The sequence below is a fragment of the Pelodiscus sinensis genome, chromosome 9, assembly GCF_052426305.1.
Source record: "Pelodiscus sinensis isolate ZL-2025 chromosome 9, ASM5242630v1, whole genome shotgun sequence".
Lineage (NCBI taxonomy): Eukaryota > Metazoa > Chordata > Testudines > Trionychidae > Pelodiscus > Pelodiscus sinensis.
The window spans coordinates 32,509,304-32,524,358 of record NC_143060.1 but is presented as its reverse complement, the minus strand read 5'-3'; the positions used below and the strand labels follow the sequence as shown (position 1 = coordinate 32,524,358).

Here is a 15,055-nt window from a genome sequence, read left to right as displayed (position 1 = left end):
TTGTCTTCATGTTCAATTTTAATATGTCTTACTGCCACTTACTGACACTCTACACCTAAAGTTCTTACAAACACAAACCCAGTGGACCTGATTGCTACCTAAAAATATACAGAAATGATTAGGATAGTTGTCTGCTTGTGTGACTTGAACAGGATCTCCATCAAATTAGGCATACTTCTCATTCATATGTATTTCACCAAAGAATTCCCTCTGCTCACTAGAATTTTTCTATAAAAGATATTTGGATTTCAAATGAGACCAGATTCAAGATGCTGTCTTATTTTTGAATTGGTTGATATTTGACCCTAATTACTTGATGTATGCATACTTTTGCCGTATTTTATTATAAAATGTATATTTCTAAATATTTTAGGGACTGTTAATTTTCATGTTTCCTCTCCCCTGTGCTCACAGAAAGGCCTGACCTATTCTGGCTCATGACTCCTATGTAATAGTTACGTGCTGTATTTGCACTAATAAGAATCAGATATCAGAGTCAAATACAGTTTTGAAATATTTGTACTGCTTTTTCCAGGTATTTGACTTATGGAAAAAATGTGTTAATTTTCCTGGAAATGATTGATAGTGGCACAATGGAAATTATTGAAGAACCCTACATTTATATTGGTGATGATAAAATGATCCTGTTTCTATTTCATCCCTTAAGGAGAAAAATAGCATAAAATGGAAAATTGCAAAAAAAATCACAATTACCTAAGCTATCAATATATGCTACTTAATAGATAAGTATTTTTACTCTGAAGAAAAGAAATTTGCTTCTTTTCAAAATACTTGAATGTCCTTAAATGAAAGGCAATTGATAATCTAGCCCTGTCCAAACACACAGAATTACATAGCACTGCCCCATCTGATGAAATAATCTGTGAAGAAACCCAATCAGACTCTACTGTATATACAGGCAGTCCCCGGGTTACGTACAAGATAGGGACTGTAGGTTTGTTCTTAAGTTGAATCTGTATGTAAGTCGGAACTGGCATCCAGATTCAGCCGCTGCTGAAACTGACCAGCGGCTGACTACAGGCTGATTTCAGCTGCTAATCTGGACGCCAGTTATTACATACAGATTCAACTTAAGAACTCCAGGCGTCCCCAAGTCAGCTGCTGCTGAAACTGATCAGCGGCTGATTCCAGGAAGCCCGGGGCAGAGCAACTCTGCCTCCAGCTTCCTGAAGTCAGCGCTGGTCAGTTTCAGCAGCGGCTGACTTGGGGACGCCTGCGGCAGAGCAGCTGGGGTGCTGCCGGGTTGGTCCAGTAGCTCCCAGAGCGGCGCTACGGGACCAACCGGCAGCGCCCCAGCTGCTGTACCACAGGCGTCGGAGCAAAGCCACGGAGCACGTGGGCAGCGGACAGCCCAGACACGCCGCGGCTGTCCCGCTGCCGGCGTGCTCTGCGGCTTTGCTCCCCGTCTCCCTGGTCTGCTGGTGACCAACAGACCAGGGAGACGGGGAGCAAAGCATTGCAAAGCCGCAGAGCATACTGGCAGCAGGACAGCCGCGGCGCGTCTCGGCTGTCCGCTGCCCGCGTGCTCTGCGGCTTTGCTCTGCTTTGCTCCCCGTCTCCCTGGTCTGTTGGTCACCAGCAGACTAGGGAGAAGGGGAGCAAAGCCGCGGAACACGCCAGCAGCAGGACAGCCGCGGCGCGTCTGGGCTGTCCGCTGCCCACGTGCTCCGCGGCTTTGCTCCCCGTCTCCCTGGTCTGCTGGAGACCAGCAGACCAGGGAGACGGGGAGCAAAGCCTCTGAGGACGCCGGCAGCGGGACAGCCGCGGCGTGTCTGGGCTGTCCGCTGCCCACGTGCTCCCCGGCTTTGCTCCCCGTCTCCCTAGTCTGGGGAGACGTGGAGCAAAGCCGCGGAGCACGCAGGCAGCGGACAGCCCAGACATGCCGCGGCTGTCCCACTGCCGGCGTCCTCAGAGGCTTTGCTTCCCGTCTCCCTGGTCTGCTTGTCTTCAGCAGACCAGGGAGACAGGCAGCAAACCCCGTTCGTAACTGCGGATCCGACATAAGTCGGATCCGCGTAACTCGGGGACTGCCTGTACATATACAGCTGGGCTTTAGGCTGAGAGAGAGTAATAAGAAACAACAGCAAATTAATGACCGAGCAAGTCCTGAAAATATCATATATAAATATTTTCCTTCATCAGTAATACTTTGTCCTCATGGAGTGTTGCCTGAAGTGTTTTGTGCTGTGCCATTGGGTGGCTTTTTCTGGATTCTAAAATTTTAGAAAAATTAGAATAAAGATGATTTGTAATCTAAATGGAATAAATAGCAGTTATTTGTCTCAGAACTCCCACCCCGACCCACAATTCTGCTGCAAATAAACCTTTTTTTTTTTCTTTTTTCTTTTTTCTTTTTGCATGGATGGCAATCTGTGACATTAGAAATGGCCAGTAATGCAAAATAAACAAACATGAAATCCTCATATACCAGCATCAATGTGAAACCTCTCCTATGCATTCTAATATATTGACTTTAACACCATCTTCACACTACAGGACAAAAGCAGTCAATCCTCAGCCCTCTTCTTCAGAAAGACTTTCATTATATGGGTCAAAAATATTCCCCAGAAAGAAATCTCCATATCCCAGTCTGGAGCCAGTATTCAGCCCAGAACAAACTTTTACAGTCTAAAGTCATAAAAAAGGTTAAGAATAGGAACATTGACACAATTTAGCCCCTGTGGTGTGAATAGTGCTGCTATAAATAAGTCTTACAAGATTAGTCACACAGAACTTAAACCACTATTTTAAATTAACTGCTTTTATTTTATGTGAACTCTGAAATGTTAATGAAAGCAAAACCAGAGTGCTTTAAATGTATAGATTCCAGTTTTAATTGGTGGAGTTTTTGTGCCATGACGTTAAGAAAAGTTATTAAATTAAATGATGAAACAATATTTTGTTAATTTTCTGGTATTTACATTAGTTGGATGGTGGTCTTTGTATTTACTTTTGTCTTTTGTTTGTTTAAACTTTATTAAGTTGAATATAATTTTAGTATAGTATAGTAATTTATTAGCCTTTATTTCTAGAAATTGTGTTAAAAATAATTTTGACCAGAAAACTTTAAAATATCTTTTCCACTCAATCTAAGCTGTAGCATTGCTGTGTGCTACTACCTTCTACTCAGGTGGCCGTATTTGAGGTGTATGAATGATTTCTATATACAGGCAGTCCCCGGGTTACATGGATCCGACTTACATCGGATCCCTACTTACAAACGGGGTGAGGCAACCCCGCACTAGCTGCTTCCCCCCAGCAGACCAGGGAGATGCGAAGCTAGCCCCCCTCCCCCCCCCAGCAGACCAGGGAGACGCGGAGCGGCTTTTCTCAGCAGACACCTCAGCTTGAGAATAAAGGACTGAGGGAAGTGAGGTGCGGGAGAATAAAACTGAGCTGTGGAGAAATGTTTGGCTAGAGTTTCCCTACAATATGTACCAGTTCTGACTTACATACAAATTCAACTTAAGAACAAACCTACCGTCCCTATCTTGTACATAACCCGGGGACTGCCTGTATACTGTGATTTATAACGACTTTTTAAAGTGTTCTGTGTGCTTTGGAATCTTCTAAAAAGTCCCTCAGATCCATTCTTACATGCTTTTGAAAATGTTACCCTATCCATATCAGGAAGTTAGTGAAATCCAGCAAGGTATTTTTTCATTCATTGGTTATTTCATCATTCTTGTTATGCTTAAGATGCAGATAAAAGGAAATAGTCATTATGTCAAGAGTTGTGTTTTCTAATACAGGCATCAACATATACAGTGTGCCAGTATTTCTTATTTTGTATGCTTTACTTTTCAAAAAGAGATGAACGCACTATAGAAAAATGTACTTCATTACAATAATATTGTCTGATGGCACACATTTAGTAAAAGATCTGAAATAATCCTTCTTAGCTTTGGTATTGTTGAAATGCTTTGACATTTTACAGTATATTAATAAAGAGGAAAAAGACTGTGTACAACCATAGTATGAAGTCCTTATTTTGATCATTGAAAATGTCATGCTTTTAGGGACTCTTCCAAAGCCAGGTGATGAAAATATTCTCATTAGTGTCTTATTTTATGTCTTTGGTTTGATCAAGTTTATCATTTCACAAATGTTTGAAATATCTAGGGTCCTACTGGAAAAAAAGGAGTGACTGGTCAAGCTGGGAAACCTGGAATTCCTGTAAGTAACAAGTTTCCACTATCTGTGTTCTGTCTATAAAACAGCTAAACGCAAATGATGATGCATATTAAACATCAAAATTATTCAGTGCTTGTGTGCCTGATTCTCATTTACCCTGAAACACTGTACACTGCTTTGCCAGTCTAACTGGAACTCAAAGTGGGTCTTCATGTAATGCATGCCCACTTTAAGGCCTCTTTAAAGTAGTCCAGAATTGTAAAGTGTCCTTAGGGTAAATGAGACTGAAAAAGAACTCTCTCAGTTAATCAGCACATTGGAATGAAGTACAATTAGTGAATTATATCCTGAGGCAGCTTCCCATTTGCAAAGTTATAACTACATTCTTTGTCTGTAGAGTTTACACAGGCCATACAGTTTTTATCATGTTAATAGGGACCACCCTGAAGTTAACTCTGTTTGTTCCCCCATTCACCCACACACACTCATTGGCTCTCATATCCTTAAGATGTGTACTGACTTCAGAACTCACCATCCATATGCCCATGACAAACATGGCTGCCTGATCTTGTGACCTTTCCCCACTTTTGTCAAAACATCAGGTCCTAGATACTTTAATATGTTTTTATTAAAAAGCAATTACTCCTTTGTAGAGGAGTTAATCCTTCCCCTTCTTCACAAGAGGCAAGTAGAAGGACATTCCATAAACATTACTCAGTATACATTACAACAAGGCTATTTCTGGGTCCACTAATAAATAACCCCACACCAGCACATACCGTAAATAACTTTTACTAGCTTCACATGCTATTTCTGGTAAATGAGACAAACAGTGGACTCATAGACACCTGTCAACAAACTGCACATCCTGTGCAGAGTAGATGGACAGCATTTTATTGAATAAGTGAAGTTACATAGCAATCATTGGACTTTAGTTATTGCCCTGTGGAGTACAGAAGAGATACATATGTAGTATCAGTAATGCAGAACAAAGAGAAAGGCAGAAAAAGAAAGGAGAAGCGAGGAAAAGAGGAACGATAGAAGGAGGCTTCTGAGGAATTTCAAAGCATATCTTAGGCTCATGAAAGATGCAAGTTTCTTCTACCACTAAAATTGTCACCAAGATTTAGATGGCAAATGTTTTATATACTTATATAGCTGTTTAAAATTCATTTTTGATGAGACATAGTGATCTAGTGGGAGAGGATAGTTTGGATTTCTGGTACAGTGCATGCATTCTCTTGGAGATAGTTACCTACGTTCTAAGCCTCTTCCTCTAGCATATTGCAATTTAAAGGTAATCATCTTGTTGAAATAAAATTACTGAAGCTTCAGTGAAGATGACATGACAGCATTCAGCAAAAGCTTAACCAAGGGTTAACAAATTGAGTGCTGTTTAATAGAGAGTTCTTGTGTATTTTTGATACAGACATGTTTGAATTATATGTAATTTCTCAATTATATAAAAATAGTTCCCAAAACTTTCAGAAATGACCTTCGACTTCTGGAGCCTTGATTGGTGGATACCTTGGGCCTGATGTGCAATCACAACTCCAGCTGAAGTCACTTGGAGCTGCAGGTTCTCAGTGCCTTTGAAAATCAGACCCAAAGAATCTCAGCTTGGCCACCCAACAGACCTCTTTTTGAAAATGTTGATCTAGGTCACTGAGACGGTTATTGTAGTAAGACCTAGGAAATATTGTTTTGAAATATTTTTTCTGTGGCTATAGATACTGCTCATGACTACAAATAGATTGAGTAAATTCATATTCTATTTACATTTGTTTTAAGGGAAAACCAGGCCTACAAGGGCAGAAAGGTGCTTCTGGATACTCTGGACCAGAGGGCATTCCTGGAAATCCTGGAAAGCCTGGAATACCTGGGAAGCCTGGATTTCCTGTGAGTAACACACATTACCCTTCTCATTCACCTTCTCCTCAACAAACTTCCAAGTGCTAAAGCACCCAAACAAAAATACATGTTCTAGATTCCTTTGCCACCTCATGGAATTAATTATGTATTTTTTCATTTTTGCATCTGGAAATCTATCTAGGATGTAAGGTTAATTTACAGAAAAGGTGCTGTCAGAGGAAATATTCTATATATTTTATCACTAATAGCTAAGAGCTGAGCAAAAGGTCCACTGAGAACCTGGGACCTTTTTTCTTGTCATCAGAGTTGCTAGGTGAATAGTCTTCTACAACCCAGTATTCTCCATAAACTCTGTGTTTGTGCAGCCACTCAGGAGAGGCTTGAATGCCACCCAGCAGATAAGCAGAGCCGCTTAGCTAGGCTTTGTTTTTACTGGTAGTGCACATTCGCACATGCTTCGGTACACATAAAAATGTATTCTGTACATGGATGGAAAAAGATTAGCAGGAATGTTGCCTACGACCCCGTATCATTGACTACCTCAAATCAGAGATTTCCAGCTCTCAAATCCAAGAAAATGAAGGCAACCTGCCCCTGCCCTGCATGCTTACCATATAAACAGAGGGAGGCTGCAAGGTTAAGAGAAAGTTCTTCCTGCCCCTTTTCCACCTAATGGGGCACCACCAAAAATTATACAAATCTGCCGGCCCTGGAGGAGGAGTGCATTGGCCATGTGAATTTAGCACAGGGTGTGTGTGTGTGTGTGTGTGTGTTTTGCTCAACCAAAATTGCTTTGGGGGCCACATCGAAATTGTTCGAATTGGGCCCTGCACTTCCTAAAGCCGGCTTTGCCCAAAGCACAGGTCTGGGGTAACTGCCTTGAATTATCCTAGGGATGGGACAGCTTTGCTCATAGAGCCTTCTGCCCCCTGAACATTTCTTATCTGCCATCACTTCTCCAAAAAGGACAAAAAACCAATTGCTAATTCTCTCCCATGGAAAATTAGGGTCTATGGAAATCAATGAAGCTACTTTGAGTAGTAAGCACTGTGCCTGTAAGTATTGGCTGGATTGACCCATAGTTTGTTATGAAGAATATTTAGATTAAATTTGGTGTAACTATTTAATCAAGTTAATTGTTAACAAACAAATGCAATAAGTACTGATGGCTGTAAAAAAAACAAAAAAACAAAATGTAATTGGTTCATAGAGGGCCGATGTGTATTATTTTAACTGTTAAAGGCCCCATATCATATTAACTGTGGAATAACAGGGAGTATTTCAAGTGGTTGTAATTCTCTGCAGTTTAATTTGGAGGGAACACTATATCTGATAGCTCTTTCTTATTTTTTTTTAGCTTTTTTTAGTTATTCAACATACTTCCCGTACTTCTAAATATTGCATGTTAACAATAACATTGACATTCTGTATCTACTTAAGAGATATTTTAAGCATGAGTTAGCCACATCAAATAGAGCAAGCAGAACTTTTGTTATGAAAGCACATCAGTTCATCAGACTGGAAACCAGAGTAACATATTGAAAGGTTGTGAGAACCACATTTGGAAACCTACTCTATTCATGAAAATCAGGGCTTGACAAATTATACAATCTACTCGCCGTGGTGAGTAGATTGTAACCCGGAAGAGCCAGGTTCAGGCAATCTGCGCATGCGCAGATCGCTAGACAGCACGGCTGGCAAGTGGGGCTCGCCACGGTTCAGCGAGCCCTGATGAAAATGATAACTTAAATTACACATGAAAAAGAGATTTTGCATTTGCTTCTAAGTGCCATCATCATAAACGCTAATTATGGGTGAGGAAGGCCCCTTCCATTCATTTTTCTTTTTCTTTCTTATAGGCGTATTCTTTTGGCTTTATTCCATACAATCAGCAGCATTTTTCTTGTTAAAAATTGCTACTCTTTTTTACAGTCTAGGGCCGTGGTCACCAACCAGTAGATCGCGATCTACCGGTAGATCTCAGGGGCTCTAAGAGTAGCTCTTGAGCCCTCTCTGAACTGCGCACCTGCGCAGTACATTTACATTAGATTTCCTCATGGAATGTAGGCGGGGCTTCAAGGAAGGGGCGGGGCAGTAGATCTTCGACTGTTCTGAGACTTAAAAAGTGATCTTGGGTGTAAAAAGGTTGGAGACCACTGGTCTAGGGGTACCAGTCTTGATGTGGTAAATTATTTTTATATTAACCCTTCCCTTTGAGTACATACACAATAATGCTAATAATTTGAACTACCGTTACTTATAAATAAGCATGTTTAATTTGAATATCTCTAAAAGATTCTATGAGAAAAAGAACTGTCTTTTTATTATGTGGAGATCTGCCTACATCCATGTGTGTTTGTTTCAAGCTGGACAGTCATTTTAGTACATCTGCAATGAATGAGTCTGACATCTTGTTGTCATCAAGATGAGCTCCTTATTAAGCTTGTGATCTCTTGAATTCTCAGACCTAATTAAAAAGAAAACAGCCTATCTATGCAAAGACCATACATTTGTCATCCAATTATGACAGCCCACACAATCATTTTCTATTACTAACACTGATTAGGGCCCTGACCTTGCACATTTTAAATGGTAATCAAGCAAAAATAGCTGTGGGCCAGACCCAGATCCCATTTAATTTGCATTCCCAAAGCATGAGGGGCGGCGGTAGTATCAGATAAATGGTTCTATCGCTAGTATTAACAGCTTAATATGACGCACACAAGCCACAGGGTGTCAGTAAAGCAGTTACCAAATATTTTGAAGTATATAATAATGTGGAAGATCATTTTGCTGATCATCAAGAGTCCAAACTCAGGGTATGTCTACATTACAGCACTAATTCGAACTAAGCTAATTCGAATTAGCGCATCTAGACTTAAAAACTAGTTTGAATTAGCGTTTTGCTAATTCGAATTAGCATGTCCACACTGAGTGGACCCTGAACTGAGGTTAAGGCTGGCCGGAAGCAGTGCCGGCAGGGCATCAGATTAGGACTTAGAGTGCGGAGCTGCTGCCTCAGGCTAGCCGAGGGCTGTGCTTAAAGGGACCCGACCTCTACCCCGGACAGACAGTTCTCAGGGGTTCCCCGCTTGCAAAGCAATCTTGGCTTGGAGTGCCCTGAGTGCCCACACTCAGCATATCACAGCACTCGGCCATCAGCCCGGCTGCACTTGCTGCAGGCTGCCATCCGGAGGTGGGGTCAATCAAGGGGCTTCAGGAGAGTTTCCACCCCAAGGTGCCTGCAGAGTCAGCCCAGTCCTCCCCATCGGGGGCTCATACCCCATTCCTCCTTCACCTCCTTCCACTTATCCCTCCCTAGCCCCCCTTCCTGATGTACAAAATAAAGGACACGTGTGGTCAAAAACAGAAACTCTCTTTATTGAACAAAACTCAGGGAGCCTGGGAAAAGAAGGTGGGAGAGGGGAAGAGAGAGGGTGGGAGAGGGGAGGGCAACTAAAATGATCAGGGGTTTCTAACAGGTCCCATATGAAGAGAGGCTAAAGAGACTGGGACTTCTCAGCTTAGAAAAGAGGAGACTGAGGGGGGATATGATAGAGGTCTATAAAAGCATGAGTGGTGTGGAAAGGGTGCATAAAGAAAAGTTCTTCCTTAGTTCCCATAATAGAAGGACTAAAGGACACCAAATGAAATGAATGGGTAGCAGGCTTCAAACTAATAACAGAAAGTTCTTCGTCACAAAGCAAATAGTCAACCTGTGGAACTCCTTGCTGCAGGAGGCTGTGAAGGCTAGAACTAGAACAGAGTTTAAAGAGAAGTGAGATAAAGTCATGGAGGTTGGGTCCATGGAGTTCTATTAGCCAGGGGGTAGGAATGGTGTCCCTGGCCTCTGTTTGTGGAAGGCTGGAGAGGGATGGCACGAGACAAATGGCTTGGTCATTGTCTTTGGTCCATCCCCTCCAGGGTCCCTAGTGTTGGCCACTGTCGGCAGACAGGCTACTGGGCTAGATGGACCTTTGGTCTGACCCAGTACGGCCGTTCTAAGCTCAGGGTCGGGGGTCTCGGTGGACCACCTTGATTTTTATGCCAACCTGCTCCTGGATGGCCAGGCTGGCAGCTCTCCTGCCCTAGACGGCCACTTTCCTGTGCCTAGTGTGGAGGTCGTGGACGAGGTCCACGATGTCTGCACTAGACCAGGCGGGCGCCTGCCTCTTGCAGATCTGGGCAGGCTCCCGGGAGCCGCCAGCTTGGTCCCGGGAAGAGGTGGAGGCCTGGGTGGCAGCGGGTGGCGGGCTCGAGCCGTACCAGGTGCAGGGTCTGCTGGCTGGGTGCTGGCAGGCTTGCACGTGGCACGGGCACCGTAGCCAGCCTGTGTCCCTTTAAGGGCTCTGGGGCCGGGAGGGGGGCAGAAGAGTTTCCCTGGTGGTGCCCAGAATGGCCACCAGGGAAAGCTGGAGAGGGCTAGCCTCCCACTAGTTCGAATTAAGTGGCTACACAGTCCTTAATTCGAATTAGTTAATTCGAACTAGGCGTTAGTCCTCATAGAATGCGCTCCACTAGTTCAAATTAAGTTCGAATTTGCCTGTGTAGCGCCTATCAAAGTTAATTCGAACTAACGTCTGTTAGTTCGAATTAACTTTGTAGTGTAGACATACCCTCAGTCTGCAGTCCTTCAACTGACCACACTCATGGGAAAATCAGTGCCAGGCAGGGGGGCCAAGTCCCCCTACGCAAAGTGGGGGTGGGCAGTTCTGCACTCCTGAATGGGGTGGGACCTTGGACAGAAGGGGTAGAGGCAGAGTCACCCAGTCCTCGGCACTGCTGAGACCGTGCCACCTCCCCCCAAGCACGGTTCTCGTGGAAATCCTCCTTACTCCACAAGGAGTAATGGTAGTTCACATTAGGATCTCTAATTCGAACTACCTACTCCGTGCCGCATGTAGCCGCGGGCACGGAGTTCGGACTAAGGGGGATTTAAAAATGGTGGGGCCCGGGAAGATGCAAATGAAGCCCAGGATATTTAAATCCTGGGCTTCATTTGCAACTCCGGTTGCCCTCATTTGCCTACCTATCTCGAACTAACGAGCTAGAGTAGACATACCCTTAGAGCCCCAGGCCAGTGCAGTATCAACTCACAGGGCCTTGCTGTAGTACAGTGGCCTCCAATGTTGTTATGTCCAGTAGCACTTTTTAAATGTCAGGACTACCCAGGATCTACCCTTTTCTTTCCCCGTGACTCCCTCTCCTTCCCCAAGGCCCCACCCCTCCATTACCCCTTCTCTCCATCACTTGCTCTCCTTCACCCCCACTCACTTTCACTGGGCTGGTACAGGGGCGAGGGATTTTGGGGGTGGTGAGAGGTGCAAGCATTGGTAGGGAATTTGGGTGGAGGAGGGGACTCCAGAGTGGTGACAGGCTGTGACAATGTGTTGAGGTCAGGTGAAGGTGTGGGATGCTGAGCAAGCATCCAGGCCAACAAGAAAACCCTTGAATGTTTGTGGGAAGCAAGGGTTTGGATTTCCCCCCTCAGCACCTCCCAGCATGAAGGACAGCTGCCTCCCAGGCTGGAGGCCCAAGGGAGAAGCCTGTGTTTGTGAGCGCACCACAGGGCTTGGTGGAGTTTGCTTGATCACATGCCCTGTAATGGGGTGGTCTGGGCTGTTGCAAAACTGCATCTGTGCTCCTAGTCAAGGCAGCGCCTTCTCCACACTGCTTACAAGCATCAGCCTCTACTCCCCTTGGCAGCTGGTTAGTCTGTTTGTTATAATCCCCCCCCTTCCCTGTCCCAGAACTCCTTGCTGAATGCCCGGGAGCAATCCGTGCATGCAACCTCTCCTCCCCTCCTGAGGCTGTGCAGGGGGGGGAGAGAGGGAGGAGGCGTACTCAGAGAAATACTTTCTTGCTGGCCAGATCCACCACTTGCCATAGCAGCTGGACCAACTCTCTCATCTGATCCCAGTTTAGCTCCCCGAGCACCAGCAGTCTTCCTGGACAAGATCACAGCGTAGTTAGAAGGGGAGGAGGCAGCAGCCAGGGGTGATAGCAGCAGGAAGCAGCACATTGATGGGTCCCAAGAGAAGGGGTGAGGAGAGGCAACAGGGGATATATGAGATGATAGCATGAGAAGGGGCAGCAGTAACCTGAAGGCAGTAGGGCAGGGGAGAAGGCACCTCTAGCAAACAACGATATTGTCTATGGGATCAGTATGTTTTCTAGTGCCCAGTGGAGCTCAGCTGAGACCTGGCTGTCCAGCCCCTCACTCGCCCTGCATGGTCATTGCAGTGGTCCTTCTCCCTGCAGGTGATGTGTAAAACCAAAGAAATGTGAACAGCTCTGACACCACTTCATGATCATTAGAGTCCTAGCACTGTTCTCTCCTGGGGCTCCATGAAAGGAGAAGGGAGGGGTTCCTGGTTTGTCCAGCTGGTTGAGAATACATTGTGCCTGCTGCCTGCCCAGGGGTGAAAGCAATTTAAATTTCTTATAGGTACTGTCCTGTCACAACTTGCCCATTTGGGTGGGATTTAGCAGAGAGGGGGTTGATGATACAACAGTACCTATAAGAAATGTAAGTGTATGGTGGAGTGTGGGGGCTCAGGGCAGAGTATTGGGGTGGGGAGATGGAGTGCAGGAATTAGGGCAAGGACCTGGGGATGAAGAAGTCAGGGGTTGGGGTGTTTGAGGGACTCAGGGCAGGAGGGTTTGAGAAGGGGCTTAGGGAAGAGGACTGGGAGTATGAGGAGAAGCTCAGGACAGGAGGGATGTGGGGTGCAGGGTTCAGGGCAGAGGGCTGGGGATTATAGGGCTGAGTGGGGGTGGGCAAGGGCACCATTTTTGGAGAGGGGGGGCCTGCAGCTGCACTTACGCGGTCACTGTGTAGGGTTTTTCCTGTTTGTGGTGATTAGGGAGCAAGGAGAATGTGTAGAGTCTTCTGCGTTCCTCTGCTGTCCCCTGGGCAGCCGGGAATGAGAGGAACGCTGTGGCTAAGTGAGACTTCAGCCGGAGCTTTGTTAAAACGCCATCTGCTTGAGAACAGAGGGGGGAGGACGGAGATGCAAGACTGAACTGAGATCGACTTTCAGAGCCTCCAATCAACCAGTCGAGTATGATCAACTGGTTATTGACAGCTGCCTTGTAAGACATCTCCAAAAGTCAAACGATCTATTCCAATAGAAAGCAATTTAGATTGTTCTACAATTGTTTCAACTGTTGTATTCAAGAGTTAGTTATAAAGTAAGAATTTACATTACTAATTTAAACCTAGCCAATGTCCCTTAAAGTGACTTAATATGATATCAGAACATATTAGTATTCGATTTGAATGGGTCTGTCCCACACCACCACAGCACCTCCTGCCAGTAGCACTGGGAATTAGCTTATCACCTGTGCACCTCCCTCTGGCTGGAGGTGTTCTAGTTCTGAACCAGTCTTGCTCTTGGACCACAGCATCCCCTTCAGGATACTGTTCTTCAGCAGTACCCACCACAGTTGTCTCTCAGTTCCCCTTTTGGGGGGAGGAGTTATCAACAGTCCTGTATCTTTGCACTCGGGGGTCCTGTCGTCCCAGGGAAACTCCTATCCCTCTGTACTCACCTTGCCTCAGTGATCCACTGCCAGTCATCATCTAGCCCCTCACCTCAGGAGCAAACTGCAGTCTGAAATGGCCACTCATCATTGGTAAGGGGGTGTGGACCTGCTACCTTCTTCTATCTCTGGCTGTGACCCTACAGCCTTTGTCCTCTCAGGCCCTGCGGCCTGGGAGTGAGGTAAGGCTAGAGCTCCCCAGCTGTGCCCTACCTCAGGAAGCCTCTATCTTCCCTAGCAGCCAGATCCCTCCTGCTTTCCAGCTAGAGCAAGAGTGTCTCTTTTCCTGCCTCCCGGAGCCCTTATTTATATAACCCCCAGCTGGGCTCTAATGGGCAATATCAGCCTCAGCTTTGGTCTTTATTCTCATCCCTCTCTCAGGGCTGGGTTTTAGCATTAAAGGGCCAGTGCAAGCAGACACCCAGTCACAGGGTCTAATATTTATTTAATTTTCATTCTTTATATAGGAACTAGATACAGTGTTCCTGTCATTTATCATCTGTAAAAAACACTACGAGTTTTCTGGAGCCTAAGTAGCCCCTGAATCACATTTAAAGTCCCCTCACCCCCCCCCCCCCATATCCTCCACACAAATCTGTTTATTTCTAGAGTAATCTCAATATGCTGTACCGCTGCATGCTATTGTCTAGCTCTGTGTGTGCATATACAGAGATGTGCTATAAATACGTGCACAAATATATACACAGCATTGGCTGATGTGTGCCTGTTTTAGTGTGCAACAGAAATGCTGCCAACGTCTGTTCTGGTTGTAATCAGTTGTTCTTGACTTGTTAAGGGTAATAAAGGAAGCTCAGGAATAGCAGGGCTGGCAGGATATCCTGGAATTCGAGGGGTAAAGGGATTGCCAGGCATGCCAGGTACCAACGGAGCACCAGGACTGAAGGTATTGTGAATGATATTTTGTTATGCTTGTCAAATACAGCATTGTTGGCATTCCTTTATCTTCATCTTAATCCATTATCTGACACATTATGGGAAACAAAATGCCTTTTAATAACACACGTTAATACCAAATGCATATTTGAACTGTAAAACTGAAGATTGGGTGCTATAATTTTTCTTGTTTGTCACATGTTATAAAAACAGTAAATTCATGTGGCTTTGGAGCATCAGTTCCCATCCATCAGAATTTTACTTTCAACACCAAGAACCATTCAGAATTCATTTATCTGGCCCCCTTCTAATACAAGTTTTGCAGCCAAATCCTTTAGTCTTACTAAGCCAAAGTTCCCCTGACTGACATGGAAGTTTTGCTGAGGTATGTCCTGCATGATTTGTCCCATGACACAGTCTATTAACATTTGGTTGCCTTTCAAGTGTAGGGCCCAAACTGGGAAGATAGCATATTTCTCTGAGCTTCAGTGGAAGTCCAAGGTGCTCTGTCTTTGACAGGACAAGATGCTTTCTTCTTGAGCTCAACATCCCAAATGAAAAAAACAGCTTGAGATAGCTCTGTTTCCCA

The 15,055-nt window shown here is 44.9% G+C and overlaps 1 protein-coding gene across 4 annotated transcripts in view; it reads left to right on the top strand.

The window, feature by feature from the left end:
- The window catches only part of COL24A1 (collagen type XXIV alpha 1 chain), a 256,970-nt gene that overhangs the window by 208,671 nt on the left and 33,244 nt on the right, over nucleotides 1-15,055 (top strand). For all 4 annotated transcript variants that reach the window (XR_012905946.2, XM_075936387.2, XM_025183174.3 and 1 more), the window contains exons 46-48: nucleotides 4,144-4,197; nucleotides 5,947-6,054; nucleotides 14,369-14,476. Coding sequence is in view for 3 of the 4 variants with exons in the window: in XM_075936387.2 (XP_075792502.2) it covers nucleotides 4,144-4,197; nucleotides 5,947-6,054; nucleotides 14,369-14,476 (270 nt within the window). In the remaining variant the exon portion in view is untranslated. The remainder of the gene's footprint in view (nucleotides 1-4,143; nucleotides 4,198-5,946; nucleotides 6,055-14,368; nucleotides 14,477-15,055) is intronic.